This window comes from Dissoconium aciculare (genome assembly GCF_010015565.1).
Source record: "Dissoconium aciculare CBS 342.82 unplaced genomic scaffold K489scaffold_7, whole genome shotgun sequence".
Taxonomy (NCBI): domain Eukaryota; kingdom Fungi; phylum Ascomycota; class Dothideomycetes; order Mycosphaerellales; family Dissoconiaceae; genus Dissoconium; species Dissoconium aciculare.
In genome coordinates this window covers 27,682-55,425 of record NW_022984957.1, presented here as the reverse complement: position 1 = coordinate 55,425, position 27,744 = coordinate 27,682, and the positions used below count along the sequence as shown (strand labels likewise).

The following is a 27,744-nucleotide window of genomic DNA, read 5'->3' as shown; positions in this document are numbered from 1 at the left end:
CATATGTGTGGCTGTCGGCTCCACTCGAAGCTGTAAGGTAAGTGCATACAGAGAGAGGCCATCCTCAGTACCCGTCCACCGAAGTGTTTCTGGCAGACTAGCCTCGCCAAACCCATGGCTCAGCACCTGCACTTATATATCGTGATAGCCTGTTTCTAAACCTCGCATGAATCTGCTGGTGTGGAGGGTCAAAGACCTGAAGGGGCCCCTAAATTTGTAGTATAAGACGCCGTATGTTGTGCTTATTCTTCTTGGAACCTCAAAGCACGCTGCTCGAAAGTTTACCGAGACGTGTTTCTTGCTTTCAGAAAATCTTGGTCCAACAATATTCCAAAGGTTTGCGAGAGGTACCGCTGTCGTCGGAGACAACACACTGACCTGAATACTAAAATCGCCAGCATTATTGGGTTGACTGGTGCGGCCCTTCGTTCTACCACTGCATTTACGCCAGGCACATGATACTCGTCTGTGAGTGTGACTGATCGTGATATTTGCACCCAGATTCGTGGTCAACTCTCACTTTCTGAACTCAATCATGGTACGGCATAAAGTCTCAAAGCCATCAGGAGTGCAAGATGATTTCCCGAGCATACCCTTCCCTGGCATGGCCATAGGCACGGGCATAGGCCCACAGGCACCATCTCTCTACGAAAGTCTCGGAGACTCTTCTGATGTGGACGAAACGGATAATTCAAATGAATCCACAGCGTGTGATCAAGTGAAAAAGCTCTATGAAATTCGGAACAGAAAGGACGGCACAAAATGGGTCGAAGAGGCCCCAAAAGTTGGCAAACCTCATTTCAAGAAAAAGTGGCGAGACGCTGCGCTTCTGGTTTGCTACAGAGCTACGCCCCCTTCCACCAACGTTAATCCGTATACCATCACCTCAATCTCGATCCAAAATCACGCCCTTCGAGCGATGGTACAGATCATATTGAAGGATTGGCCAGGAATTGCCACCAACGTACAGGATCTGACCTTAAATGGGCCGCTCCATCCATTCTTTCACCGTTGGGATGATCTGACGAACATGCTACACTCAGATCTGAGTGGAATGGAGAAGAAACTCCTTGCTGCTCTGCATGATGTGTTGTATGAGGAGTTTGAAGGCGCCCTTCAACGATATTCTGATCTGATATCACGTGAGATGATCGATTTCGAGCTCCTGTGGACTATATTCCCTGCGGGATGTGTAGTGCTCAGCCGTAACGGGCTCGACCAGCAATGCGCTCTCGTAGTGAATTGTCGATATGCCCCATCGCTACACGACTTCAAGAGAATCTTCTACCTCGACGTCGCTTACATCGACTGCGATGGTTATCGGTACGGCTGGACAACAACTTCTGTGATGGTTCAAGAGTTCGACGGTGTGAAGCATGTTTCGGAGCTTGGTGTGTTACCCATTAAGTACTACACAACAGACCCCGATATCCTGCATCGTCTCGAGACTAGGGGAAAAGGCTTCGTCGCGTTCCAATGGGACAATTATAAAGCATACCAAGGATCTCCGGCAGCTGGTCTTGACGAAAGCCGCATCGTCATAGATGCTGCGAAATATGGAGAGCACAGCTCGCCGATCATCTTGACAGCTTACCCGCACGGACTTCGGTCTCTTGTGCCAGAGGGTGAAGCGTGTTTGAGCTCTTCTGATTATGCAGCTTGCGACAATACCTCTGTCCCTGGTGTCATTCAGACATTCCCCGATCCTATGGTGCCTTTGGTGTATCCTTATTCCCTATCTGGCTTACCTCCACCAAAGCCAAACAAATCCAGCACGTACATCAACGACGAATCATATGATCTAAAGAAACCAAGCATTTGCGCGGCTCAGAGGTCGGGTCGAACAAATTTCGCCACAAGTGATGTCTTGGTAATGCACCGTTGGACTCTCAGTGAGTTCGGTGCCCCACCTGAGGCATTCTGTCCACCTCAAGTGCGAGGTCATTGCCTCACCAGCAAGAGGTGGTTACAGTTCAGAGTTGAAAACATCTCGCCTATTGAGTTCAACGACGCCGCATATGATCGGCTCGTCATACCGCATTCCCGAAAGCGCATCCTCGGCGCTTTGGCAAAGACGCAGCGAGAGCGAAGGAACGGCATTGATGATATGATCAAGGGCAAAGGTCAAGGACTGATCCTCCTGCTCAATGGTCCGCCTGGTACAGGAAAGACTCTTACGGCAGAGGCTATCGCTGATAAGATGCATCTCCCTCTGTACGCAATCGATACTTCTCAGCTTAGTGACGATATCGAAGACCTGGAGGACGATCTGAGAAAGATATTTCGGCTGGCCGAGGCTTGGGACGTCGTGCTTCTGCTCGACGAAGCTGATGCATTCCTTGAGCGCCGAACTTCGAACTCAAAGCATCTGAAACGGAATAAGCGTGTTGCCGTTTTCCTTCGGGTGCTTGAATACTTCCGCGGAATCCTGATCCTGACCTCGAACCGTGAAGTCGAATTCGACGAGGCCTTTCACTCGCGCATTGATCTGACCCTCCGCTACTCGAACTTGAATCACGACGCTCGCACCGCTGTGTGGAAGAACATCTTAAGCTTGGCACCTCACGCCATTTCTCAGGAATGCATCGAAAGCTTTGCGGAAAGAAATTTGAATGGTAGGCAAATCAAGAATACTATCAAAATGGCACGTTTGCTCGCCATCAGCGAAGGCCACGAGCTCAACGCGCAAGATGTTCGAGATGTAATCGACATCACGAACGAAGAGATGCCGCGGGACTGGGAAGAATAAAGCAAGCGCTTGACCGGAGGGACGGTCTTGGCGGGCGCGTGAGGACAGCCCATGCCACATGCACGTTTGCGCCTCGGAGAAGCGCGCCTGTGATGGTTGCGGCCGTGAGCTTTCGCGACTCGTTAGTTTGAAATTTAATGGAATGACGATGTTGTTACAAGAATTCGTGAGATTCCTGTCACGGATCCTTAGATCCGCGCTCGGTGGTCGACTGGTCAGATTTCACACGGACCCACTGCTGCACAGGAGGCGCCTCAAGCGGAGCTTTGGCGCCGATCATAGTGAGACTAGGCCGACCCCGACGTCGCTTGCTCGTTATTTGTGACTGATCTTCCACGCGCACCTGCACGATGTTATTTTGAGATCCCGAATCTATTATCCTGTGTGCAATGTCTCTCCATATGGCACTGAGCTCGAAGAGTCTTGAGTTTCAGTCCCATGACGCCCAGTTGGTCCTTGATATGCCCCCGTAGGATTGCGGGGATATACAATAGTGCTCACGCTCGTCAAGAGGCTTCAAAAAGTCCCCACTCCCTTGCACTGAGCTACCACAAAATTGCGTTCTCATCCTCCTCAAGACGGACTCACAGGTTCAACTAGATCTGCAAAAGACGATGTCGTCCTCACACGGCGAATCTACCCAAGATGCTGCCGTAGGCATTCCCGAGGCTCTCATGATCGGCACGGCCAAAGCGAACTTCGACAAGCCGATTGACTACAGCACCGTCGCAGACAAAGTAGCCATCATTGTCGGCGGCGCTTCTGGCATAGGTCTTGCTATCGCGACAGAATTGGTCCGCCATGGAGCACTCGTCGCGATCCTAGACATTAACGAAGCGAATGGTGCCACTGCAACACGTGAATTGCTAGAAATTCGGGAGCGGAGTGCAAAGTTCATCCGCACAGATGTTGTTTCCTGGGATTCACAAAAGTCAGCATTCAAGGAGGTTCTCTCGTGGGCCCGGAATCGCATTGACATTGTTGTTTTCAGCGCTGGCCTCCGCCCAAACAACATCCGCGAATACCTAAATCCCTCAAATCTCGGTACAGAACCCTCCGCTCCTCCGACGACTACGCTCGACGTCAACGTCACAGGCGCATACTTCACAGCTCATCTTGCTACCTGGTACTTCACCGTCATTGCGCGTGAGCAGCAGCAGTCTGCCTTGATTGTTCCTCCGGATAGCGCGATCGACGTCATCATCCCCCCATTTCGTCCTCAGCTGCTTCTCTTGGGATCGCTCGCCAGCTACTATGATCAGCACGGTTGTCCCGACTACGGCGCCTCCAAACATGGCATCCGCGGGATATGGGGCGCACTCCGTCACGACACCGCAGACTTCGCAAACATGCAAGTGAACCTACTCGCGCCTGGCTATACAGAAACGCCCTTAATGGAACCAGCCGTGTTTGCTTCATTACGTGATAACGGAATCTGGGTGGCGGACACTACAGATGTGGTCGCCGGTGCGATGAGATGTCTTTTTGATCCGGAGGTAGAAGCACGTGCTATCTGCATCGCGAGAAACTTCGATGGTGTACCCGGGAGCGGGAACTTTGATCTTTCGGATGACCCGAATGAATTTTGTGGTGGAAGAGAGGTATTGGAACATTATCGCGCGGGCTCTTTCCATCGTGTAGCTGGCCACAGAGAAAATAATTCATAGCTGCCTGGCCTTGAGCTGATGCAAACAGCGGTTGAGCGGTTAGTACTTCTCGCCCGAGCCGCATCGACGCTAGGTATCCTATACACTCGACTTATCTTTGAGTCTTGCAGTACCTTATAGTAATAGAATATAAACATCGATCGAAGTTGGTCCGTAATTTCCTACTTTAAAAATATAAGTAAACTATTTGACTATTACTCTGCCTATTAGATTTTTTCAAAGATAAAATATAGGTACTAGCTAACCTATTTTAAGCAGGATATAGAAATGAATAGAATACTACTTTATCAACTCTATTTATTAAAAATAACTACTAAACTAAATTACATCTTAAAATTCAAGATCTCGAAAATAGTTTATATAACTTATAAATATAGTCATTTTTCAGACAAATATATACACCTATTATATTATGGTATATTATATATTTGATTTACAATAGCGCTAGCTGACTAAGCTGAATCTACTGAGCTGGATGTCTAGTCCATAAGTGAATCTTTATAATTTAGAAAACTAATAGCCCTCTAACTTTTCTACTCTATATGTCTCCTTACGTACTCCTTACCCTCGTACATTTCGATTCAGAAAAGGCGAGAGTACTGCTCGCAGGCATTAATTGGCTTCATTGCTGTAAGGTATTTGCGCTATCGGACGTATGGCTTGTTAAGTGACAGCCGAAATTGGAAGTGCGAACACGTACGAGGAGCCAGCGTCGCCTCGCAAGCTCCGCTTGCCGACTTCGTCAGCGTGCTCTCACTTAATACTATGCCGCCGTCATTGAACAAATTGGTACCTATCATATCGCCGAAACACGTCGCAATTGAGAAAGATCTCAGCAAGTGGCGGACGCCAGCACGAACCTACGACGAGCACTACCTACCTATTGCGCCTTCGCAGCTTGCTCCCCGTCACGCGACTATCACCGGTCGGGTCGCTGAGGGCCAAGTGGCATACACTCTGGACATTGGAGGTGTCGAAATTGGGGATGTTGGAATTCACGAGATTCTGGACTATGTATCAGCTTTTGAACTTGAAAGGTTCGAGAACGCTCAATTTGTTGAAGAGCGCGAGCTCTTAAATCTTCTTGAAAATGAAGTAAAGCAAGAACGAGAGGCTCGGCGAAAGTACAAACGTCAGCAGCTTGAACTGGAACGAATGCAAGAATCAGAATCCTCTGCTACATCAAGTGACGACGTAGCCGAGCCACGTTATACATCGCCGCAGCCGGTCGGAAAGCATGGACGCGCACGACCTACCTACAAACACCTGTATCTACAGCCCGCTAAGGTCAGAAGGCGGCGTAAACGAGATCCCGAGACCGGAGAGCTGCTGCCGCTCTCTCCAGAAGCTAAAGTAGAAGTCAAGCCTAAATCAGCCACAGTACATGGAGACGCTCTTCCTGCAGTCCCTGGATATGTACCGGATCTAAATAAGCGTCCACGGCGTAGAAGACATCCGGTCACTAACGAGCTTATGCCTCTTGGTTGGGTATATGATCCTGCTGCTGAGGAGCCAAATATCTCGTCGGGCAAATTCCAAAACCTTAGCATTCGAGGAGAGCCCGATTCGAAACGCCCTCGGTTGTACGGATCGGTACCTACGACACGCGAGATAGGCGAGTCGCTTCCTTCGAGCAGTCAACGAACAGTGTCGACAATCATTATCGATTCAGCAGGTAGCCATGTTACATCAGATACGCTAAGAGCGAAAAGGCGACAGTCTGATGAGACGCAGAGGGTTCCTGTCATTAATATTTCAGACTTGGACGTGGGAGCAAAAGATGCAACCGGAAAAGCGCTACGGCATAGTCCCAAGAAAAGTACAATGCAACCCCATGCTCAATCACGGACCAGCTTGACAAGACCAAATGTCTGCCTTGATGGAAATGACAGTGAGGCGAGTTCTGATCAAGAGATTACGGTTTCGCCATTCCAGAAGACCAAAGCAAGCAGTGTAACAGACAGGTCGAAAAATCAAAGAAAGACTAGCATGCTTCATCCAACAATGACCCCAGGCCCCCAGGAAGTAAGCGATGCTGAGAGTGAAGATGGCGATGGGGAATTCGTCATCGAAGGCATCCTCAGCCACCGTATGTCGGATCCAAGGACACACCTGCCCGAATTCGGTCATAAACCCATCAGGCTGTATCAGGTCAAATGGGAAGGGTATGAAGAATTGACCTGGGAGCCTATCGAGAGTTTTCCAGACCGCAGTATTGTACAGGAGTACCATCAGCGCGTCGGCTTGAAATACAATGATCCATCATCGACGAATCGCAAACAATCTTCCGAAGCCAATACAGCCACAGTGCCTGGAAGACTCGACACATCGCACAACCGACAAGTCCCGGTCATCGACGAAGTCATGCAAGACAGTCATCCCAAGCAAGAAGCCGATGATAGTCCCCTCACGCCGAAGGAAGAATACGTCGTCGAAGCAATCCTCGGCCACCGCAAATCCGACCCACGCACCCATCCTTCTGGCAGCGGCGACAAGAGACCTGTCATGCTGTACCAAGTCAAATGGGAAGGCTACGATGAGCCAACCTGGGAACCCATCGAGAGCTTTCCCGCCCGCAGCATTGTTCTCGAATATCGCGAGCGCAACGGTCTTCACCACCCGGAGAACAGCAACAGTAGCAAGATCCAATCCAGCACGCCCGAGCATCCTCTTTCAAAGCCTGCCGATAGCATGTCCGCCTCGGCATTCAAGGCGCCATCCTCGGCGGTAAACGCGCCCGCTTTGGCGTCAAAGCCGCCAATTTCGCAGCTAGAGCAGCAGAAGGAGAAACAGCGCTTGAAGTGGGACGCGCTTATAGCAGCGAGTAAGACTTCGGGAAAGTCCACTCGGCAGGAGGCGGACCATGATGGCGATTCGTCCGATGAGTGATGAGTGACGAGGTTCTATGCCTTACGGTCTTCAATGCTCAGGAGCATACCACGTCTCATTTTGCCAACGCCAGCTAGAAGAGGCAAATAGTCTTTTTGGAAGCACTGAATCCCTGTTGATGGACTGGCCAAGTAATCTTATTATGTCAAACATATTCTTATAAGCACATTTTCTCCTCGTCCGGCATTAATTTCCTTTGCTCAGCGTTCGCATCACTCAGAAGGCAATTTTTTCCCACACACATGCCCAGCCCTTTCATCGAATTTTCTTTGACGCACCCTTCCTTGCACTTCCTTTTCCGCCAAGCTGCCACGCCTCTACAAATCCAATTTTCTCCTCAACGCCCAGACCCAAAGTCTTCACCCGTCCCAGCCTTGACAGACTTTCCGCGACAATTTCCAGACTTTGTCGCTCTGCGACCGAGGAGAGACGGGAGAAAGGCCGCTTTCCTCCAACGGCGGATGAGGATGATGATGTCGAAAAGAGATCGTCATCGTCACCATCACTGCTGAGACCGTCGAGCCCGCTTTCGCCCACTTTCTGCGCAGGAGCGAGGGCACTGTTGCTGCTGGCTTGAGGAGGGAAATTGTCGAAGAAATTCGTGTCGTAGCCACTGCTTTTTCGGGTACCGGTGGCGGGACGGGAGGAGGATTGGTCTTCTTCCGAATCTTTGTCGGAAGATGACGAAAGGGCGTGCTGAACTTGAGGACGTTGGGACTTTTGGCTTGCTCCAATCGATGATGGCGGTGGCTGCTGTTGCTGGAGCTGTGCCATCTTGACAGGGAATCCGACACGCACGCGGATGGAGTGTGTTTGACGGGAGAAGAGGGTCCAGACGAATTTTATACTTTCGAGAAATCCCGGGATGGGAGTAACGACATCCGCTGGGGAGTACCGAAGCGAGACCGGGAAAATATTGGTACCTTTGGAGGCGGATAGCAGGGACTGCGAAAGGCGCAATACACCTTTTCCGTTGCTCGTTGTGCATTCAGGAAATACGACAATCACGCGTCGCCGGTTGGCGGCCACCAGCTCGGCGAGGCTGATCGTGTCAGCAGGCTTTGGAGGCGGTAGAGAGAAACATGATGCGAGTGCCCGTTCCAGAGAGAGGACTTGCACTTCCCTTGATCCTTGAAAGCTTTGGGTGAATATCGGATCGAAGATGGCCGCGAGGTAGAGCACGTCAAGCGGCGACGTATATGAAGATGCAATAATAGAGCCCGGGCCTGGCAAGCGACCTGCTTTACCTAAAGAGCTGTTTGTATGAAAACGCATCGTCAGAAATGTGCCTTCTCCTGGTAATTGTGTTGATCGGTCTGAGAGGATCATCACTCACCCGCGCTGAACTCCATCCACACGGATATCAATCCACCACACGCCCGGTAGACCGAGTATACACCACAGGTTGGCCTTGCGAAGAGCACCACCGGCTGGCGTCCATTGCACAAGGAATATCCATATGGCCCAGGCGAAGATCCCGAATGGTAACCGGAAAAAAAATAGAAACTACATTGCGAGTCAATTTTCGAGCTTTCTGCTTTGGCGAGTTTGTCGAGAACTTACGATGTGGTATGGTATCAAAGCTGGATTGCTGGGAGGGGATGGGATTGGAAAGAATGGCGCAATGCCAGATCCTACGTAATTCTTGAATTAGAGTTGCGGCCCAGCATGGTGGTTTGAGAAGTTTCTACTCACCTTTGTCTCGATATTGCCCGTATTTCTCCATCTTTATCAAAAAAGTTTGATGATACAAAAACGGGACTCTTAGCACAAATTTGAGAAGCAAGAAGTATGGTTGGGTCGTCCGGAATCGCTATTCGTGCGAATTCGGAGAGCTGTCGCGTGATGATCTGGCTCTGTCCTGTCGAGAATGCTGGCGGATTATACGATTATTTCCTCGATTGCTGCCGATTTTGATGGGGAACGCTGATCCGAAACAATATCCACAACTCTCTGGCACCTGGTTTGTGCGAGCCAGGCTGTACAAGCACGAGGTCGAATGTTGAGGACCGGTGCTGCTGTTCGTGATCACAAGTGCTCCTGGGTGGCCACAATGCTTGCTTTGTTCAGTCCTCCGTAGAGTGGATTGTCAAATTGGGTCTTATCGAACCGAAGCGATGTCGTCAAGGTCATCCGGTTGGTGAGGTTTATCAATGCAAACCAATTGTTTGACAGAACGTCGCTTGAAAACGTGAACAACGTGTAGCCAGAAGAGATACGGTGCAAGTTGGAAACTTGGTGTGATGATCCAAGAGGATGTCACATGCGAGACCAGATGAGGCGACGTCCTCGATCGGGTCTAAGTGACAGGCGGGCCGACGGTCGGGACGCGGACCGCTTGGTCGATGCCGGCTTTCACAAGCAAAAATCCACCTCCAACATCGTCGTGGTCTTCGTGGGAAAATGGACACTCATTAAGAGGGTCTGAAGTTTGTGGAGCCTCAGGCTCCAAAGACGAGCAATTTTTTGTTCTCACCGACAACCAGGTACAACCTAGTGCATGGGCGAGAGAATATCTAATACACAATCGCAAGGACTGTGAGACGAGATTGAACTCGGGCAAATGATGTATCCACGTGTACTCATGAGCACATGTGGTCCGTATTGGCTTCGCCACGCATACGCATCTTGGGCATTGATGCCTCTTCATATTGTGCTCTGTCCAATAGCGATCACTGGGATGACGTTGGGGACTTCGATCAGTCATCATATGCAGTGCTCAAGCTGCCGGAGGGAAGCTCTCCAGAGCCAGCACGCTCGCGTACTGTACTATTGTCAAGGCACAGACTACTTATTACCACCCGTTGTTTCAGAGGCGGAGAAACAAGCCCAATGGCACGTCCATAAAGATGCTCCTACCGCCTTTTTAAGTATTCTTACAATCCTTTTCACAAACATTTCCGTTCCGATCGATGGACCCGATTTCGCTGGTGAAAATGACATGACGTTACAACCTCCACACACCTGCAATGATCATTCCGAACGAACCGCAACAACATGATGTCCCTGCCGCCTCATTCCTTACGACCCGCAGGGCAGCCTGAGGCATGAGAGATGCTTTCACTCCGCACCGCAGCCATCGTAACCCGAGGTTGTTGTTCCCCCAGCCCCAGTCCCAGCACCACCACCACGGCAGCCACAGCAGCTTTCACCTCACCCAAACCGGAACAATTCCGGGGCGGGATCTACCGCCGCCAACGCTCACTGGCAACGGCAGCCCGCGCGTCTGTTGATGGCAGCGGCGCGTGTCACCAAAACACTCCAGCGCATTCCTTGAACAATTCCAGTGGTGCAGGCGAAATCACGTTACTGGCGTCGCTGCAGCGTGCATATCGTCGCCGTCGTCGCAAACCACCGCATGCGCCGCCAATCTATCCTTTATACCGCTTCATCCTGCTCATCTCTTCCACTTCTTTCCTTGTCTTAGTATTGCCCGACACTCACACCCTGGACCCGGTGTACTGCATCGCTGGCGGTGAATGTGCAGACGGCCCACAACCAAAACCATCCGATATGGACTACTCCTCCGCGGCGACCATGGAAAACGCCAGGCCCTCTGGCTTGAAACGGCCGTCCAAATTGCCTGCCTTCAATGGCACCATGACTCGGACATTGCTTCAAGAGACGACCGCCAGTGATCTCAATTCTCGCTTGACGGGTCAAGTCATGAATTTCCAACAGCCTCAGGTCAATCCTGCTACCAACAAACACAAGATCACCGGACGTGCGTCAGAGTTCCTCTCGGTTGGGTAACTAGCAAGATATGCAATGCTGACAAGGACTACTCTAGTACCCGAGCCACCAACAAAACGCAAGACCCTAGTCGAACGTGCTGGGGAGCCTCCGGCGACGACCCTGAAATCTCAGATTCCTGGCAAAGCTGGAAATGTAGCAGCTTTTGGTCTGCGACAACCCGGTTCACTCCTCACGCACCGCGCCCAATCAAATACACCTGCAATCAGCTATCAAAATGGCAATCGGCCCGCCAGTCGACAAGCAAATGTCTCCCGAGCCATGGCACCTCCACGGCCACCGAGCTCAGCCGAGGTTCTTGGGAATGGTTACGATCAAGAGTCGGATCAGGAATCAAGCATGTCAGGCTCACGCAAAGGTACATACAGTTCAATTTCATATCCCGGAATCAGCATCCGTAAGACTCGTTCCACACCCGTCCTGCGTCGGCAGGAGAAGATTCAGACAACCAACAGGACAGCGACCAGGTCTCAACACTCTGGCTCGGACAGTAATACCGACGATGGCGGAATGAGTTCGAAATTGTCGTAGCGTGACATTTCCTCTTGTTCTGTATCGTCAGTATCGGCAGACTCGGTTGCGGCTAGTATTGATTCCGGCAATGCCAGTGACGGCAACGAGTCCATGCGAACACCTTCGCTCAACGCGGCGTTTGCAAATCTGTCTATTTCTCCCCATCACGTCCCCCTCCCTTCGGCGAAAAAGCATCGGCCTTCACTCGAAGACATTGAAGAGGAGCTCTCTCCCACCAAAATACCCAAGTATTCGTGCACTTCCTCCTTACGTCACACCCAGTCCCTTCGCTTCCTCCAAACACCCTCCCGTGTACGACAGACTCCACCTGTGTCTGCAATGCGATCTTCTGCACCAGTATCCAAATCCAGACCGCCTTCTACATTTTTTTTGACAAAGGAGACGCTTACACGAACTACAGCCTGGGACACGCAGGGTCGTCTCGACGACATGGAGCGCATGTATTCACGCTTGCGATCTCAGATGGAGTCAGCCTCTGACTCTAAGAACGCAATTGAGGAGTCTCTTGCCATGTACAAGACACGAGGTATGTACCACCATCATAATCGTATGGCCTCACCTGACGTCCTGGACAGTGCAAGAGATGACTTCGGAGAACCGCGATCTCTCCCACTCAAATCGCACGCTCGGAGCCGATCTGGATCGGGCGCGAAACGAGCTTCACACCATTTCAACAGATCTTCGACAAGTCCGTCGCGATCACGAACGTGAGACCGCGGACACAGAAAAGAAATATCAACGAGAACTTGCGGAAATTCAACTAAGAAACGAAAAGGAGTTGCTTCGGTTTGAGCGGGAGCGGGAAAAGACCGCTGATAGACATGCGCGTGAGCTGGAAGAAGAGAAGAAAGCTTGGCTGAAGCAGAAAGACCAAGAAACGGCCGACATGACATCACAACACTGGGATGAAATGGAGGAATTGCGGGTAGAGCACACTCAGGCAATCGCTAAATTGCAAAAGGAGCTCGATGGACTACGACAGGCAGGCGAAAGCCGAGCGACAGAGACAGCAAGCGAGGTGCAAATACTAAGAGAGTCCTTGACGAGTTTACAGAGTCAACTAGATGCAAACAATACGACGATGGACAGCCTACGGAGTCGAATCACTACTTACGAGGCTAAGATCACTGTGCTTGAGCAGGAAAAGCTAGGATTAGTCTCCAAGGCGCACTTCTTGGAGGGCAATCAAGAGATGCAGAGCCAAGAATTCACAACAATGAGCCAGAAATTGCAAGATGCCGTCGAAGCACGCGAGAAGGCATTGGAAATTCTGCGCAGAGAGGAGGCATTGCGACGAAAGCTCAACGCGACAATCCTCGAGCTCCGCGGCAACATCCGAGTGTTCGTACGTACACGACCACTGCTAGGAGAGGAGACCGAGCCATGCAAGATAGATCTGCCAGACGCAGACTCATTGGATGGTTGCAAGGAAATGGTAGTACACGCGCCCACCACTCAGACCGCGACCGGTAAACAGGTCAACAACAAGCACAGTTACGCATTTGATCGTGTCTTCTCACCTGGTACACCCAACTTGAATGTCTTTCAAGAATGCCAGGACCTCATTCAGTCTGTGGTCGATGGATACAATGTCAGCATCCTCTCGTATGGCCAAACCGGTAGCGGAAAGACATACGGAATGTCGGGACCTGACGGCATCATTCCCTCTTCAATCCGCTTTTTGATGTCAGAAATGTCTCGTCTGAAAGAGAAGGGCTGGGAGTATGCAATCGACGCCTCTTTTGTTGAAGTCTACAACGAGACCATCAACGATCTTCTCGGCGATGCCAAAACATGGGAGAACGACGAGGATGCCGCCGATCTTCCTCTGGCAGCGAGCACTCGCAGCGGCAGGAAGAAGGAAAAGCACGCCATCCACCATGATGATGCGACCGGCAAGACCACAGTGACGGGCCTCACCAGTGTCAGCCTCTGGCCACCTCCATCCTCCGACTCGACCAGCACTGTTGAGGACGACGCGACCTACACCACCGAGGCCATCAACACGCTCCTCGACACTGCCTCAAGAAACCGCCGTGTCGCAGCTACCAAAGCCAACGAACGCAGCTCGCGTAGTCACAGCATCTTCATCCTCACCCTCCGCGGCAACTGTCCAGCTACTTCGGAGACATCGGAAGGTATCCTCAATCTGGTGGATCTCGCAGGTAGTGAACGCCTGAAGCAGTCTGGCGCAGAGGGCAATCGCATGAAGGAAACACAGGCCATAAACAAGAGCCTGAGTGCACTAGGCGACGTAATCGCCTCCCTCGGCGCCCGCGGAGGCGGTTCTGGAAATGGAGAAGGCCATGTTCCGTATCGGAACAGCAAGGTGAGTGTCCTCCCTAAAATTTCACTTCTCAAAAGAAGACTTTTGGTCTTCTTCTTTTCTTGAAATGCTCATTCACTGACGTTATCTTACTCTCTCAGCTGACCTATCTCCTCCAATCTTCCCTCGGCGGGACCTCTTCCGCCGGCAAATCCTCCCGTACCCTCATGTTGCTGCATCTCAGCCCGTTGCAGGCTCATTGGCAGGAGTCGAGGAGCAGTCTTTTGTTCGGAAGCAAAGTCCACGGGACGCACATTGGTACTGCGAAGAAAAAGTAGATGCTCAAAAAAGAAAATCTGGGTCATGATGAATTGTCCATATTTTCTTGTCTGGTTTGAGGAGTGCTGGAGTCGGTATTTTTTGTTCTTCTCTTCCGAAATTGGTCAGGCAATGAAGGAAATGAGAAAAGTTCCGAAACTTTGCATGAATGGAAGGATTTATGATCAGTCCCGTATCGTGACGATAGTCTTCTTGCTGCGATGAGAATCATAATCTCTGGGAGTTTCGCGAACACGTGATCTTGAACAAGCATCTAGACATTCTCATGGATAGTGTGGATTCTCGTATTCATCTTTAATATCGTTTGCGAATTCCTGTCTGAATAAAGAAAAGAAAAGATATTTGCCTCCAGAACAGAAACGCCCAAACAAGCCTCCCCGCCGTACAGAATATCAAGAAAGTCAAAGAAAGGTAAAAGTAGGTCATTTCCTATCGTGTACATGAAGTGGTGTTTTGAAAGGTTTTTGAACGAGGTCTCGTCGTCACATCTCTCTCCAGGTCCGTTGAGTGGCGATCACCTACCATAAGGAAGAGAGCGGGCTTCATCGTTGTTCTCCTTTCATGATGCCTTCTTACACCTGTATTCTTATGGCCAAGCATAGAACAGGGGGTGAATCGAGCTAGGGGGGAAGAGCACATGGGGAACAGGGAAATGGGCTCGCGAGTCCGTAGGACGCTCTCGTGAAGTTGGGTATTGAAAAGAAGTCGGCCGCCAGGAAAATTAACATTGGCGAGAGCGGATGGCCATTGCTGGCGGAATAGTCTTCGGTGCCTTGTTGCGCCAGGTTTGGGCAAGGGTTTTTCGTATAGTCATCATTGTTTATTGAGTGTGTCATTGGGCTTCGCGGACGAATGGAGTTCCGAGGATGAAGGGCCACAGATCCAGTCAGTTCTTTTTGTGGTGGAAGGAACGTCATGTCGGGAGTCAGAAATGGCGTTCCGCGGAGGCCATGACGAATGGGTCGTGGAGACGTCGAGTTATTATATGACGATCGAGACGATGTCGACGGTCGGATAATCTTCGGAGTGGTGATGGTGGTTGTGGAGCAAGCGGGTGTGGTCTTCGGCTTCGCATCCGGCGGCGGCAGCCCTCCCGTGGTCCACGGGTCCTTTCCAGCCCATGGTTACTCGCCAACAGCTTCCGGAAAGATTGTCTAGACTCGATTTCTTATGGATCCGTCTGCAGTTCTATCGATCGATTGCGCATTGATTTCGAGATCGCCAGGAATTCCCACTCGTCTGCTTCCTGTGACGGATTTAGAACGAGGGAAGGTACCGGATCATTGAGAGGAAATCTCTTGAAAAGTAGGTTGCTCGTCCATGAACAACGGCGCGGTCATGCTCGCTTGCAGGTCCCGCTTGGACTGGCTTGAGGCCCCATTCGGCGCGAACGCGGTAGTACACGCTGGTGAGACCCTCTTCAGTCCGTGGCGCGTATCGATTCTCGGCCTCCCATAGGTTCTCGAAGTGTGCCTTGATCGTTGTCCATTGATAACCACAGACGATTCGCGCATACATGATGAAGAATTTCTGTTCATCGGTGTAGGTTGGTCGTGGAGCTCGAGGTTGCTTTGACTGGTGTGAGTAGCGGTGGTGTTGCGGTGAAGGCGGACTGGGAGCTTCGGTTGTGGATCGACTGGAGCTGTGTGAGACTGAGCGTTAATACAAGGTTCCCACGTCCACAATTCCGTTCCGACACAAAGCCGACGAGGAGATTAGAAACGAGCACGCTTGCGGCGAAGAGCACGTCAACTCTGGTGCAAGCTTGTAATGCTGCCCATGAGCATGCTACAAGAGCAGAGGATGTCGAGCAGCGGCTCAGGTCTCATCGTGGTTGCAAGGACTGGAAACGATGATTGAGACACAACATCGTGGTACTTACGTATCGCTGGCATATTCGGGCCAGGGGTTCAAGATTGGTGTTCGGCCAGGGCCCAGGTACTGCTGACCGTACGCGCAAGCAGGATAGGCTGACATGTTTTGCAAGTGGAGATGATCGAAGATACAACAGCAGCTTCGAGTATCCGACAAGGCAACGACGCCTTCAGTCAATCGATGTGCGAATTTTCGGCGAGACCGAACTCCTCAACAGCGGTGGGAAGGTCAGACAGAGTCAGCAACGATATGCGAGCGAACTTGTTGTCGGACGAAAAGGCAGCGAGGGTAGTTCTTTGATCGATGGCAATTGTTTTCGAAGGCAGGAGTCACAGTGTGGCAGCGGCAAGCACGATTTATGGGTGAAAGCTTGTGTAATCCAGACGTTTGTGGGACTCAGAGGTATGTGAAATGTCGAACACGATAGAGCGCAAGATTTGGACAGGTAGGTAGTACGAGTTGAGTGGAGTTGGCGAGATCAAATAAAGACTGCCGTGTTCTCTTTCCGGTGCACTTCGGGGACGACATTATCGGTGGAAGCGGTGCTCTACCTTTGCCGCGCCAGTCTAGTGACGGGGTCGCACATTCGGGTCGCCTTCGCTAAGTGAAAGCAGCTTCCCCAGAGAGGTAGCATGCGGCAGGGGTCTAGGTTCCTACCAGATAGAGCAAAGTACATTCCCGGGCGATGATGAAGGATAAGCCTTCCAAACTGCCGGGCCGTGGGAGTGAATGACGGGTCATGATACGCGGGTGGCCGGCGTAAGCTTCCCGAACCGAACAGAAGATCCATCAACTTGCGTAGGGATATTTAGGTCAAGAAAGGGATGGGGCAGGTTCGGGCTCGATGTTCCGTTCCCCTCGAGAAAGATCCGCAGTGCCTAGGAGCGGAGAGGGGAAACCAAGGTAATTCGACGCGCACTCGGTGGGCTCTGCGGCCACATCAGCATGCCTGCCAGCGCAGCTTGGTACAGGCAAGATGTATCCTGTTTTGTATGGAGAGGGGATAGATGCAGGGCTGCTACTCCTGCGGTCATACATGCAGGCGGAATTGGAGACCTATCACGCAAAGGAAGCAAAGGGTTGCGCGCCCGTTGAGAATCCCTTCCTTTACAAAAACACTGCACGCAGGTCATGCAGGAGATAGGCTTGCGACGGTGCTTCTGGCCGCTCACATGAAGTTGATGATTTTGGGAAGGTCATCGAGTGGGCCTCAGGTAGGCAGATCAAGCGGCTTGTGTACACAAACAAAAAACGAGCAATGCGTCAGACTAGCCTTGTCCGACATGCATCGCCTTTGTGATGCATGGCGCAGGCCCCGGAAGAAAAGCCCCGACGTCGTGGATTCGCTGCACACGCACAGACACGTAGATGTGCATGGTCCCAAGCGGTAGTCGTGCATGCATCTTAGATCATCTGCCTGAAAACGGTGCTGTGTGTGAGATGCAGATATGTGAAGATGAGACAAGGGTACTTGTTGCCGCCCAAAGAAGAGACATGTCCTTGTGGGAGGCGATGAACGATCATCCCTTGGCACAACCTTGTCCGCAAGTTTGCGGGCGCGCGTAGAAACTGCAGAAGTTCCCATGCAGGAGACGCCGATTGGGAATCATCGGAACGCGGCCCTGCAAGCATGACAGCACAGTGCATGCGGCATATTTTCATGCAGAATACAAAATGCTGTGCTGCCGCACGGCACGAGATGACATGAAGGCTCCGTGCGGCGAGCGTCCACATCGCATCCGAACCGCCGCTGGAGATCGCCAAGCCATCCGAGCAACCAGGGACGACGCTGAGTCCGTTGTTGCTCACAGTGGATGCGATGCGGCCCTGCAATGGCGGCGATGGCAATCGAACCGCTGCTCTGCCAGCACATAAAGACTACGGCGCCTCCGTCGATGGCGCTCCGGAACCAAGAATGTGATCGAAATCCCCAGACAGGAAGGCCGGTGGAATGGGACTCGCGCGTATGCGGCCGTGACGGGTTGCGACAGGGCTGCAGGAAAATTTAGTGGGAAGATATTTGAGTTTATCGCTCATTAGGCAGAGCGGATGGAGATCGATCATTTGCGCTTGCCGCAGCCGGGCAGCTCACACGAGCAGGCACATTCCGAAAGGGCATCGTCGTCTAGCATCTCACACACGTCAGTCTGCATCACTCCCTCTCTGCAATAGTCGGGACTCGCTTCCCGCTGTACCTTACCAATTCTCGTCGGCCCAACTCTAAGGTAAGAAAGAGAGAAAGCAGACTGCTCGGAACTGTAGCCCTGAGCCACACCACAATCGCATCTAATAAACAGGAATACGCGAACCCGCTTACCAACGACCAAAGCGGAAGATCGTCGAGGCTGGGCCATGGAGATTCAATCAGACCACGGAACACGCTCCTGTGCCAGCCATCGATCATCGATCATCTGACAACCTGAGTGTCCAGCTGCTCTTGACATCTTCTCGTGCGTCATGGACTTACGCTGATCGCTGCAGGACGCACGATCAGACAAATCAGCTCGTGTTCGGTATGCACAAGCAGACCATTTCCATCGCCCAGGCTCGTACGGAAATGGCGCCAGGCTGTGCGAGAGACGCATGGAATGTGTAGATGACAAGGCAGTTTGCTGCAGTACGACCCTCGTCGGAGCACACTGCGCTCACCATGCGTGCTTCCACGCAAATGAACTTTTCTTCAGATCAGGATTGAGCCGGCCTGGATTGTCGTGAGTTGCATACGGCGATTTATGCGTCATGCTCTGCCACGACCTTCAACTATACTGACGTTACGTAGGATTCTCTCTTGATTTGTGCGATGCCTTCTGAACTTGGCGTGTTAGGTCTTTGTCGGTCTTGAGTGCAAGAGAAATTTGGAAATCAGAACAACGACAGGCAGTGTCTCTTTGTGTATTGGTGCAAATTTTGTCAGACTTGCTGTAGCACAAGCCTTTCTCTCCTTGCACAGACTGTCGATATCTGAAATCATGGGACCTGGAGTCAGACCATTATTAGCGCCGCTGATCGTGTTGCTGCCGGCAGTTGCAAGATAGGAAGGTCAATCTCGAAGATTTTCAACTTTTTCCAACCGTGGTACCCAGACACGACGCCCTCGTCGTCGCGCTTGCTCATCTTCAATGGCCTTGTTGTCTCGTCCGTCTGTGCTGACAGCGCCCCAGCCCAACAATTTTTATGCTGTGTTATGAGACTTGGGTTCGAGATCTGACCTCTGGCGCAACTCTTCCCACTTCTGACGAGTGTGGACTGAGACGTGTCATCAGGACGAAAGGCTCCTTTAAAGCATGTCATCTTGCCACGGCGAAGTACAAAGAGTACAGGGCCTGTGGCAAATACGTAGAATGTAACACCATTTGACAGGAGCGAGTACAGACACCCACCCAAGACGCTGGGTGGGAGATCCTGCCTTTAAAAATTCGTCATCAACGTTCAACTGTACGCCCGGCACTTGCAGAATGGGGCGGAAAAACATGAACCGATGTCGCCCTTTGTGTACATGTTGTACGGAAGAGAGTCATCTGTGATGTTATGCACGTCATGCGGACGGAGGGATCAAATTACAAGGTTTATCTGTGATGGGAACGCTCCACTCGCACTGCATCGTGCACCATCTCTTGCCCCAACGTGCCAGTGCGCTGGCCGTGTGTTCTGGAATGGTAAAGTAACTCTTCGAGTGACACGAATGTAACGGATACACGGACCGATGACCGTCTGACGATCAAACCTGCTCACACGGAAAACCATCAAGTTCACTAGTTGAGACCAGCAGCCCGCTGCAGAAAAAGCCGGAATCCTTTTCTCCTCGCTCCTCAAATATGCCCCAGTTAGATATACGAAACTTTGACGCCCATTCCCACAGTCTGTCGGACCTTTACCCATCCGTCTTCTATCGCCTTCTTGACTTTCATCCTCAGGCCTTTCCGAGTCAAGAGCAACAAAAAGGCCATTACGAAGACGAGGAAGCGTGCCAGGGCGACATTGTTGCCTGTCAGATTTTTGCTCGCCTGTAGAACCATTTGTTGTATGGAGCTTAGTGCCAGTGATGCTCTCGTGAGAATGTTGGTCGGCGGTCGGGCGATGTTCTTCTTGGGCGTTTTGGAAGATCTGGGCTGTGACGGTGGTGGCTTCGGCGTGTTGGTGGCGGCAGGGGGTTTGCTATTGTTCCGAGATGTCTGAGAGCCACCGCTGTTGCTCGCTCTGGCGGCCTTTTCGGCTTCGGCTGCCCTTCGCCGTTCTTCCTCCTTCTTCGCTTCCTCCTTCCGCTTCGCCTCCTCGGCTTCTCGGCGCTCCTCCATTTCGCGCTCCCGCAGTTCTTCAAGTTCGCGTTCCCTCTGTGCCGTGCCCTCTTTCTCATCTTTTAATCCTTGCAAGGCGAGCAGGAATGTCTCACGACGTTCCTCGTCGAGGGTGTCGTTCATCTCAATGAATGACTCGGCATAGTCCCATTCATCATTGGCAGGGAGTACATGCAACGCGTAGAGCTCTAAGATCCTGAGGCGCGTTGCGAGGTCGCGAGGTGACGAGGATTGTAAAGAGCCGATTGACATGGGCGTCGCTAGTCCATCTTGGGGATACCCAACGTGACCGTCGAGGCCAGCAGAGGATGCTAAGTATGATTCCAAGCGCTGCTGGTTGAGCTTTTGGCTTTGCATGTGTCCCAGCAGGAGAGTCGCGAGGTTGACTACAACATCCGGGTCGACTACGGCCTCTTCACCACTGTATCCATATCGTACAACCTCCTCCCAGATGCTGCCTTCCCTTGCCTTGGCCGCGATTTGTCGCCAGCGCGCGGATCCGAACTGCAGCTTGCCTTCTTCTACTCCCAACTCGACTATCGCGTGTATCAAGCTGAGGTAGAATACCCACACCTTTGTTCGTGTTCCTTTGGAACTCTGTGCCACTGGAGCGACGCCATTCGTAATCCCCGATACGCCGTTCGACTGTCCCAAGTCTTCAGGGGACTGTGGAGGCGGTGAGACAATAGATTCCAAGGTATCGAGCGCCTCGCGGAAGCGCTTGGTCAGGTAGAGCTGTGTCGCCTGCTTGTATGTGCGCACAATAAGAGAATTGGTCGATCGTGAATGTGATAGTCCCGAGAGGGAGCTGGACAGATATCGTGAATTCATGGCATCCTGCTGATAGCGAGCAGGCTCGGCGTACGCCATGACGAGGATATGGTACGACTAGAGACGACCAGTGATGAATGGAGTCCAACCGGACGCACTGCTCATGTTCGATGGATCACGAACCGAGAACGATGGGATTGCCCTGCTATGGACTCACGGTTTTGCGGAGAAGTGACGGGATGCACGAATGTGTGAGAGATGGAGTCGACAGAGCCGCGTCAGGGCCGAGGCTCCCAAATTCGGTTTGGCGACGGGAGTGGCCCGGACGGCCAACACTCCACTTTACCAGAATTCTGACCAGCCACTACAGTATCCCTGGACATCTCAAAGGGTAAACGTCATTAAAATACATAGCACTTTTTGATGGACGACAACATGCAGCGCACAGCTTGTCACGATATCAAGTAGATTCTGAATGACTCCGACGAATCGATTCCTCTGTTCGAAATATTCTGCGGCAAGGCGGATATATGCATCATCTCTGGCCACGTTCTAGGCGCTCACCAAAATCAATATGAAGAGAAGATCTTGTAACGTCGTTCGGAAGCATTCATTGACGCGCAACCTCCACGACAAATATGTCACGGCAGCTTCAATTGGTGAGCTCCTAAGCTCGTGCTGTACTTTCAGAAGGCTGGCTACAGTGAGAACGATTTGGGTCAGTCATGTGTATTTCAAACATTATCGGCCGCATATCAGTCGCGATTGTGTCTCGAGCTGACCGCTGCTTATTTCGGCACCAAACGCATATTTCACCAGTGAAGTGGCCCGCGAAGCATAAATCTTGTATGTCAGGGATCACGCAGTTCTACCATCAATGGTATGCTAGGTACTCTCGGGTGCTACAGCCGATCTAGATGTGACTGTGAGCGCTACGACCAAAGAGATTCGTTTTGTCGCATACTTCAGCGATGCTTTCGATAGAGGCACGTGAGCGGCAACATCTAGTTCCGGACGGACACGCAAGTCGCAGCGAGCTTGTTAAACCGACATTGCTGCCGTAAATAGAGCTATGAAAAAGAAATGCGCGCACCTAAACAGCGATGGAGACTTCGAAAATGTCCCTGGCTCCGTCATGCTGTTATATCCGCAGTGGCATTGGACCAAATACGCGGAGAAATCCCGAAGCTTGACCGCTTCTGGCTTCAAAGCGTGGATCCTTCAATCACGACATCCTTGACGTGGAACACGCGTTATCCATGTGTGCAGGCCAACGGTAGAGATCTCGAGGTCGAGATTGGCCAGAATCATAAATGTGCTTCCTCATGAGGCACCAACGTGGCTTTCACACGACATCTTTCGTCATGGCTGTGCCGTGATACCCTCCACTCTGGCATTGAGTTTTCTATAGATAAGGACTATCACACGCGACGACGAATCACGGATTCACATTCTGTTCGACCAAGACCCTTTAATCTCTGAAACGCACATTACGTGCAGCGCAGCAGAGATGGGTTTCTCGTGGAGCAAAAAGAATCCGACACTCCGCCACGGATCCGACGACCAGGTCGCATCGTCATCTGCTTCCGACACCGAGAAACAGACAGGACAAACCGCCGCTGTAGCAACCGCTCAGGATCTACCCACGGACCCTATTACTCTTGAAGTTCACAGGCGTCGTGAGAAAGCACTGCTACGTAAACTGGACTTACACCTCGTGCCCGGAGTCGCTATTCTCTACTTGTTATCCTTCCTCGATCGAAGCAATGTTGCCAATGCTAAGCTGGAAGGACTGACGAAGGACCTCGGTATAAGCGACCCGGACTACAGTACAGGTCTCACCATCTTCTTCATCGGTTACATTCTTTTCGAAGTTATCTGGAATATCATCCTCAAGCGCATCGGACCGCGAATCTGGTTGCCATTGATCACTTTGGTCTGGGGTATCGTCGCAACCTTACAGGGTGTCGTCCAGAACAATGAACGAGTTTCAGGCACCGCGGGTTTCTTTGTTGTTCGATTTTTCCTAGGATTGACAGAAGGTGGATTGTTTCCTGGTAAGTTTGCACGATTCCGTACATCAATTTGCCGAACAGTTGTTGACCTTCGACAGGTGTTGTGTTTTATCTCAGGTGAGTCAATGTTCTTGCCCACCATCGTGCTAGCGCACCCAATGACCTTAATGACAGCATGTGGTACAAACGTGCAGAACGACAATACCGCATTGCTCTATTCTTTAGTGCTGCCTCTTTGGCGGGCGCGTTTGGTGGGGTCCTCGCGTATGGTATAAGCTTCATGAACGGCATCGGTGGCTATCAAGGCTGGGTAAGACACCTTCCCCATGAAGTGGTACAAGATATTTCACTGACGAATGTGTGCACAGCGATGGATCTTCATCATCGAGGGCCTGCTCGTATGTCTAGTGACCCATGAATCTCGCACTGGAATTGTGACTGACCTTGACAGACCGTTGTCCTTGCTGTTGCCGCCTGGTGGTACATTGCCGACTGGCCCGCGAAGGCCACATTTGTCACTGAAGATGAACGACGATTAATTCAGGCCCGACTGGCTGCAGACAGCGATGCAAGTCAGAGCGAGGTCTTCGAGTGGGATGAAGTGTGGAAAGCGCTCAAGGATTACAAGGTCTGGCTGTATTGCGCTGCTTTCCACACACTCAGCTTGCCGTTGTACACCATCTCCTTCTTCTTGGTATGTTCACGATCATCGCTCGTCATTACCTCGGCGATTCTAGCACCACTGAGTCTCCCGTGCTGACCTTACACACTCTAGCCATCGATCATCAAGGCCTTAGGCTACCAATCCTATCAAGCCCAGCTCTTGACGGTACCTCCGTATGCGCTGGCTACCGCACTCACTGTTGTGTACGCCGTCGTCTCCGAGAGAGTCGGCGTCCGTGCACCTTTCGTCATCGCCTCCAGTCTCACTGCCGTCATCGGATACGCCATCCTCATCGGCAACACTGATCCTATCGGGCACCCCGGCGTAAGCTATGTCGGTGTCTTCTTCGCCACTGCAGGCATTTTCCCATCCTGCGCGCTCGCACTCAGCTGGCCGGCTATGAACGTCAGCGGACAGACGAAACGAGCGGTCGCCTCCGGTCTGCAGATCACAATCGGAAACACCGGCGCCATCATCGGCACGCAGATCTACCGTAACCCTCCACGATACTTGGTCGGACACAGCGTGGCGCTGGCGTACATGGTGTTGAACTGTGTCGTTGCTGCGGTCTTGTGGCACACGCTCCGGCGCGAGAACAAGAAGCGCGACCGTGTTGCTGCTGGCTCAAACGCCGTCGTCGCTGCAGGTGATTGGCAGGGCGATGACGACCCGAGATGGCGATTCAGGTTGTAGAAGAATCTGAATTACCCATGTGCATCTACCGAATCGGATGGGAATGGGAGAAACCTCGATGACTAATCCAATGCCTGCCTTTGCAGATGACTACCAAGACACCTACCAGGAGCTTTCTGAGGAAGACGCGTAGTAGAGTCGGATTGTCAGTACCCGAGGTCATTTTGATTGAGCCATTAGTGTGGCCCCATCCGATTTGACCAATTCCTGGATGTCCTCCAGAAGGATCATGAATGATCACTCATATAGAGAATAGACAGATCACCTTCATTCCCAGGCTTCTCGATGTTTTCGGGTCCACTTTTTCCATTCAAACTCCGATTCATTCCCTCTTCTTTCCCACATCAGCATTCTCCAACCTCCGCAGCGCACCAGTGGTATTCCCATACGCCTCATACAAGACCCACCCCGGTATCACGACCCACAAACCCGCATTGAAGAATACTAAATACAACCACAAATACATCCAATTCGACCCATCCAGATTCGGATTCCCACTCAACCACTCCGGCGCAAACGTCATGAACCCTCCATATAACTCCCCCGTCGCGAGCACCGTCATCCAGAACCATACATCACTCCTCTTCCTCGCCAACGCCGAACAGATGTACACTGCCATCGGCCCCGCGATGAATACCGTCAGAAGCTCCAGACTAATGACGGTCAGATCGCTTCCGCCCCATCTCTTATCCGCTTTGGCATATTCCATCCATAGCGCGGCGAAGGGATTCTTGCCGTATTCGGCGCCGTACATGCGATCGGTGTGGCCGAGGAAGTAAACATTCGGAGGGAGATATGGTGAGACGAATGCTGAGACGTCATTATGTGAAGCGGATCTTGTCGTGTAGCTGAAGAAGCAGTTGTAGAGATAGCTTCCCTCCAGGATGAAGTGGATTAGCGCATCGAAGGCGTGCCAGATGAATAGGAGTCGGGTTTTGGCGCTGGCGTTTTTCGGGAGCAGCTGGAGGGAGAAGAGGTAGGCTGTGAGGAGGATTGCTATGGTCGAGAGTAGGGAGAGGACTGTTGTGATGCTTATAAAGGAGGGCGGTTCTGTTGACATTTCGATGATCAATTTGGTAAACGGTACGTCCGTTTGGTGAATTGTCGCAAAGGATCTTGATACACTGAACCACACCTGGGCAGTTATTAGAGGTACCTACGTTGGGGGTGGTGATGAAAAGTCGAGTTACCGGGTGGACCCTGGATTCCTTCTCCACATTTTGCCCATTTGCGGAGGTGTTCTTTGACCGACAATGCCTTCAGCTGTACACACAGTTTGGTAATATTCGGCAAGTTTGGTATTGGCTAATTTACAATTTTGGGACTTTTCAAAGGGCCTTATTGTGCACTCACGACCGATATTGTTCTCATGTACAGCACGATTCGGTGGCTGAACTGTCGTCAGTCGGCCACCCACGACGACAAATGCATATGCCGGTGCCAAAGTCGAATTCCTTCCAGTTCGGACATATCCTTGTCCTCAAATCTCTTTCACCGAATCCTGGTCTGGATAGGGAGAGGACAGTGGCAAGATTCATTACGCGTTCAACTCAATTAAAGACTCGAGCCTTATCATAATTTCTGTGTGTACTTCTCTTGCCGCGAAATTACAGCCCATATGAATAGCCCCAAGTCAAGTAAACCCTAAAATCAAGGATGCCCGCCCGTCCGCGGACAAGTTTGACGCTCCTCCGAGCCCTAGAGGTTGTGCTTGTCAACAGTACTGAACGCAAACGATGCTCCCTAATATGCAGTGGAGTTGTAGTCCATGTCACAGGATCAATACAATAGCGGATGAAAAGATGATCGAAACGCTGCTCTAGTATGTATCATATCATGGGTTAGGCACGTTTTGATAAAATTTGAAAGTTGCGTCTAGCCCTACATCAACATAATCCTACAACAACGTCTGTCTTCATCTCGAATTGTATGAATGATCTTCCTGTATCATCTTCGAGTTACCGCAAGCCGATCGAAGTCATATAGTCATCGTGACACTCATCGTCTAGTAGCCCCAGAAGCTCTTAAGCAGGTAAGCTGAGTATCCAACAAGACCAACGACGACACCTTGGGTGGAAAGGTAACCAATCGGCCGTCCGAAGCCACTGGAGTTCTGCAAAAGCAGACCGAAGTGGGCGTGAAGTACACGCGCGGCGACCAAGACACTGAGCGCGCCAGTCAAGACACGTCGGGAACCACCGTTGAGCTCGACAATGCCGGCGAGGATCAATGCCAGCGGGACATTCTCGGCGAAGTTGACCTGCGCGCGGATGGAGGCGGCGAGACCATTGGTGTCGGCGGCTGCGCCACCGACGGGCTGGTCGGTGAGCTTCTTGCTCTGGAGACGTTGCGCGACGACGCGGCCGGAGAGCAGGACGTAGTAGAGACCGAGAGGCACGGCGAAGGTGCCTGTGATGGGAAGTTGTGGTGTAAGAAGTCCTGTAGACGGGCGCAATGTGGTGTTAGTGTATGGTTGGACTTTCCTGGGTGGACCGTGTTGTCAAACCACCTGGCAATGCTTACCGGACGCCATTTTGTTGGAAGTGAAGTGCTTGAACAATAATGGATCGAAGATGACGACGTGAGGATTGTTACTGTATGTACAACAATAGCCGACAGAGGGAACAGCAAGCTCCTGAAGCCATATCATATACTCGCGCTAACCATGAGAAACCCAGAACTTTGCTCGCGAATCACGATGATCGTGATTCGATCGCACTCGAATGCAATGAATGTCCATTGGCGCGGGCGAGCACGTGTCGGCGCTTTGGTGGCCCTCATTCATTGGTACAGCTGGCTACGTCACCAATCGCGGATCATTCACGATCGCTCGGCACGAGTCACGAGTAGTAGAACGCGACAAGACGAGGTGATCGGAACTCACCTGCATAGGTGCATCTTTGCGTGAATTGCAGTGCACAATGTGTGTAATAATGTATTTTTTACAGCTTCATTGATCATTGTTCTGCTCGTTGGCTCTGCAGCATCGCCGATATTACGCATACTGTGCATCTTCATAGTCCTGGAGGCTTATGGCTTCTGTGCATTACGCGTGTGTCTGTCGCTACAGTGGCGAGCGGGAAGCACTGTAATATAAGAAACTCGGCATTATTATACTGTAACAGAACAGTGGTCAATTACAACGCCGAGTTGATAGGCTACAGTCACACCGCCACGAACATCTGCGGTCAAGTCGCCCCCGGATAGTTCCTCAGCCGTGCGAAGCATTCGAAT

General features: G+C 51.6%; 10 protein-coding genes across 10 annotated transcripts; 4 read left to right on the top strand and 6 right to left on the bottom strand.

The window, feature by feature from the left end:
• The first annotated feature begins 222 nt into the window (after positions 1-222).
• K489DRAFT_394750 (P-loop containing nucleoside triphosphate hydrolase protein) lies at positions 223-3,135 on the top strand. Its single transcript, XM_033606813.1, has 2 exons — positions 223-336; positions 399-3,135. The coding sequence occupies exon 2, from the start codon at positions 536-538 to the stop codon at positions 2,747-2,749; it is 2,214 nt and encodes a 737-aa protein (XP_033458945.1). The 5' UTR covers positions 223-336; positions 399-535; the 3' UTR covers positions 2,750-3,135.
• K489DRAFT_380647 (NAD(P)-binding protein) lies at positions 3,115-4,562 on the top strand. The gene has a single exon (XM_033604925.1). The coding sequence runs from the start codon at positions 3,364-3,366 to the stop codon at positions 4,414-4,416; it is 1,053 nt and encodes a 350-aa protein (XP_033458944.1). The 5' UTR covers positions 3,115-3,363; the 3' UTR covers positions 4,417-4,562.
• Positions 4,563-7,560: 2,998 nt separating this feature from the next.
• Positions 7,561-9,031, bottom strand: K489DRAFT_370810 (uncharacterized protein; the record flags this gene model as incomplete). Its single annotated transcript, XM_033603182.1, has 4 exons — positions 7,561-8,560; positions 8,642-8,811; positions 8,869-8,939; positions 9,001-9,031. The coding sequence occupies 4 exons, from the start codon at positions 9,029-9,031 to the stop codon at positions 7,561-7,563; spliced, it is 1,272 nt and encodes a 423-aa protein (XP_033458943.1).
• A 1,181-nt stretch (positions 9,032-10,212) lies between these two features.
• Positions 10,213-14,551, top strand: K489DRAFT_380644 (kinesin-domain-containing protein). Its single transcript, XM_033604924.1, has 5 exons — positions 10,213-11,029; positions 11,096-11,416; positions 11,993-12,118; positions 12,168-13,921; positions 14,020-14,551. The coding sequence occupies exons 1-5, from the start codon at positions 10,360-10,362 to the stop codon at positions 14,194-14,196; spliced, it is 3,048 nt and encodes a 1,015-aa protein (XP_033458942.1). The 5' UTR covers positions 10,213-10,359; the 3' UTR covers positions 14,197-14,551.
• Positions 14,552-15,284: 733 nt separating this feature from the next.
• On the bottom strand, positions 15,285-16,396 carry K489DRAFT_228125 (uncharacterized protein). The gene is made up of 2 exons (XM_033599786.1): positions 16,080-16,396; positions 15,285-15,833 (listed from the first exon to the last, which is right to left on the bottom strand). The coding sequence occupies exons 1-2, from the start codon at positions 16,172-16,174 to the stop codon at positions 15,455-15,457; spliced, it is 474 nt and encodes a 157-aa protein (XP_033458941.1). The 5' UTR covers positions 16,175-16,396; the 3' UTR covers positions 15,285-15,454.
• Positions 16,397-17,952: 1,556 nt separating this feature from the next.
• On the bottom strand, positions 17,953-18,565 carry K489DRAFT_228106 (uncharacterized protein). The gene is made up of 2 exons (XM_033599785.1): positions 18,273-18,565; positions 17,953-18,197 (listed from the first exon to the last, which is right to left on the bottom strand). Exons 1-2 carry the CDS (start codon positions 18,474-18,476, stop codon positions 18,099-18,101), a joined length of 303 nt encoding a protein of 100 aa, XP_033458940.1. The 5' UTR covers positions 18,477-18,565; the 3' UTR covers positions 17,953-18,098.
• Positions 18,566-19,552: 987 nt separating this feature from the next.
• Positions 19,553-21,370, bottom strand: K489DRAFT_380640 (uncharacterized protein). Its single transcript, XM_033604923.1, has one exon. It carries the CDS (start codon positions 21,235-21,237, stop codon positions 19,897-19,899), a length of 1,341 nt encoding a protein of 446 aa, XP_033458939.1. The 5' UTR covers positions 21,238-21,370; the 3' UTR covers positions 19,553-19,896.
• Positions 21,371-22,648: 1,278 nt separating this feature from the next.
• Positions 22,649-24,510, top strand: K489DRAFT_370806 (MFS general substrate transporter; the record flags this gene model as incomplete). The annotated part of the gene is made up of 6 exons (XM_033603181.1): positions 22,649-23,195; positions 23,252-23,270; positions 23,328-23,463; positions 23,522-23,551; positions 23,605-23,847; positions 23,929-24,510. 6 exons carry the CDS (start codon positions 22,649-22,651, stop codon positions 24,508-24,510), a joined length of 1,557 nt encoding a protein of 518 aa, XP_033458938.1.
• Positions 24,511-24,671: 161 nt separating this feature from the next.
• Positions 24,672-25,736, bottom strand: K489DRAFT_227990 (Emopamil-binding protein). Its single transcript, XM_033599784.1, has one exon. The coding sequence runs from the start codon at positions 25,568-25,570 to the stop codon at positions 24,833-24,835; it is 738 nt and encodes a 245-aa protein (XP_033458937.1). The 5' UTR covers positions 25,571-25,736; the 3' UTR covers positions 24,672-24,832.
• A 779-nt stretch (positions 25,737-26,515) lies between these two features.
• Positions 26,516-27,043, bottom strand: K489DRAFT_370804 (uncharacterized protein; the record flags this gene model as incomplete). Its single annotated transcript, XM_033603180.1, has 2 exons — positions 26,516-26,949; positions 27,034-27,043. 2 exons carry the CDS (start codon positions 27,041-27,043, stop codon positions 26,516-26,518), a joined length of 444 nt encoding a protein of 147 aa, XP_033458936.1.
• Positions 27,044-27,744: the final 701 nt, after the last annotated feature.

Coding starts and splice junctions, on each gene's coding strand:
- K489DRAFT_394750 (XM_033606813.1), top strand. CDS start 536: ATGGTACGGCATAAAGTCTCAAAGCCATCAGGAGTGCAAGATGATTTC.
- K489DRAFT_380647 (XM_033604925.1), top strand. CDS start 3,364: ATGTCGTCCTCACACGGCGAATCTACCCAAGATGCTGCCGTAGGCATT.
- K489DRAFT_380644 (XM_033604924.1), top strand. CDS start 10,360: ATGCTTTCACTCCGCACCGCAGCCATCGTAACCCGAGGTTGTTGTTCC. Junction 11,417..11,992: donor CATGTCAGGCTCACGCAAAG/GTACATACAGTT, acceptor CACGAACTACAG/CCTGGGACACGCAGGGTCGT. Junction 12,119..12,167: donor TGCCATGTACAAGACACGAG/GTATGTACCACC, acceptor CGTCCTGGACAG/TGCAAGAGATGACTTCGGAG.
- K489DRAFT_228125 (XM_033599786.1), bottom strand. CDS start 16,174: ATGTCAGCCTATCCTGCTTGCGCGTACGGTCAGCAGTACCTGGGCCCT. Junction 15,834..16,079: donor CCCGAATATGCCAGCGATAC/GTAAGTACCACG, acceptor ACACAGCTCCAG/TCGATCCACAACCGAAGCTC.
- K489DRAFT_228106 (XM_033599785.1), bottom strand. CDS start 18,476: ATGATCGATGGCTGGCACAGGAGCGTGTTCCGTGGTCTGATTGAATCT. Junction 18,198..18,272: donor AGTTGGGCCGACGAGAATTG/GTAAGGTACAGC, acceptor GTGAGATGCTAG/ACGACGATGCCCTTTCGGAA.
- K489DRAFT_380640 (XM_033604923.1), bottom strand. CDS start 21,237: ATGGCGTACGCCGAGCCTGCTCGCTATCAGCAGGATGCCATGAATTCA.
- K489DRAFT_227990 (XM_033599784.1), bottom strand. CDS start 25,570: ATGTCAACAGAACCGCCCTCCTTTATAAGCATCACAACAGTCCTCTCC.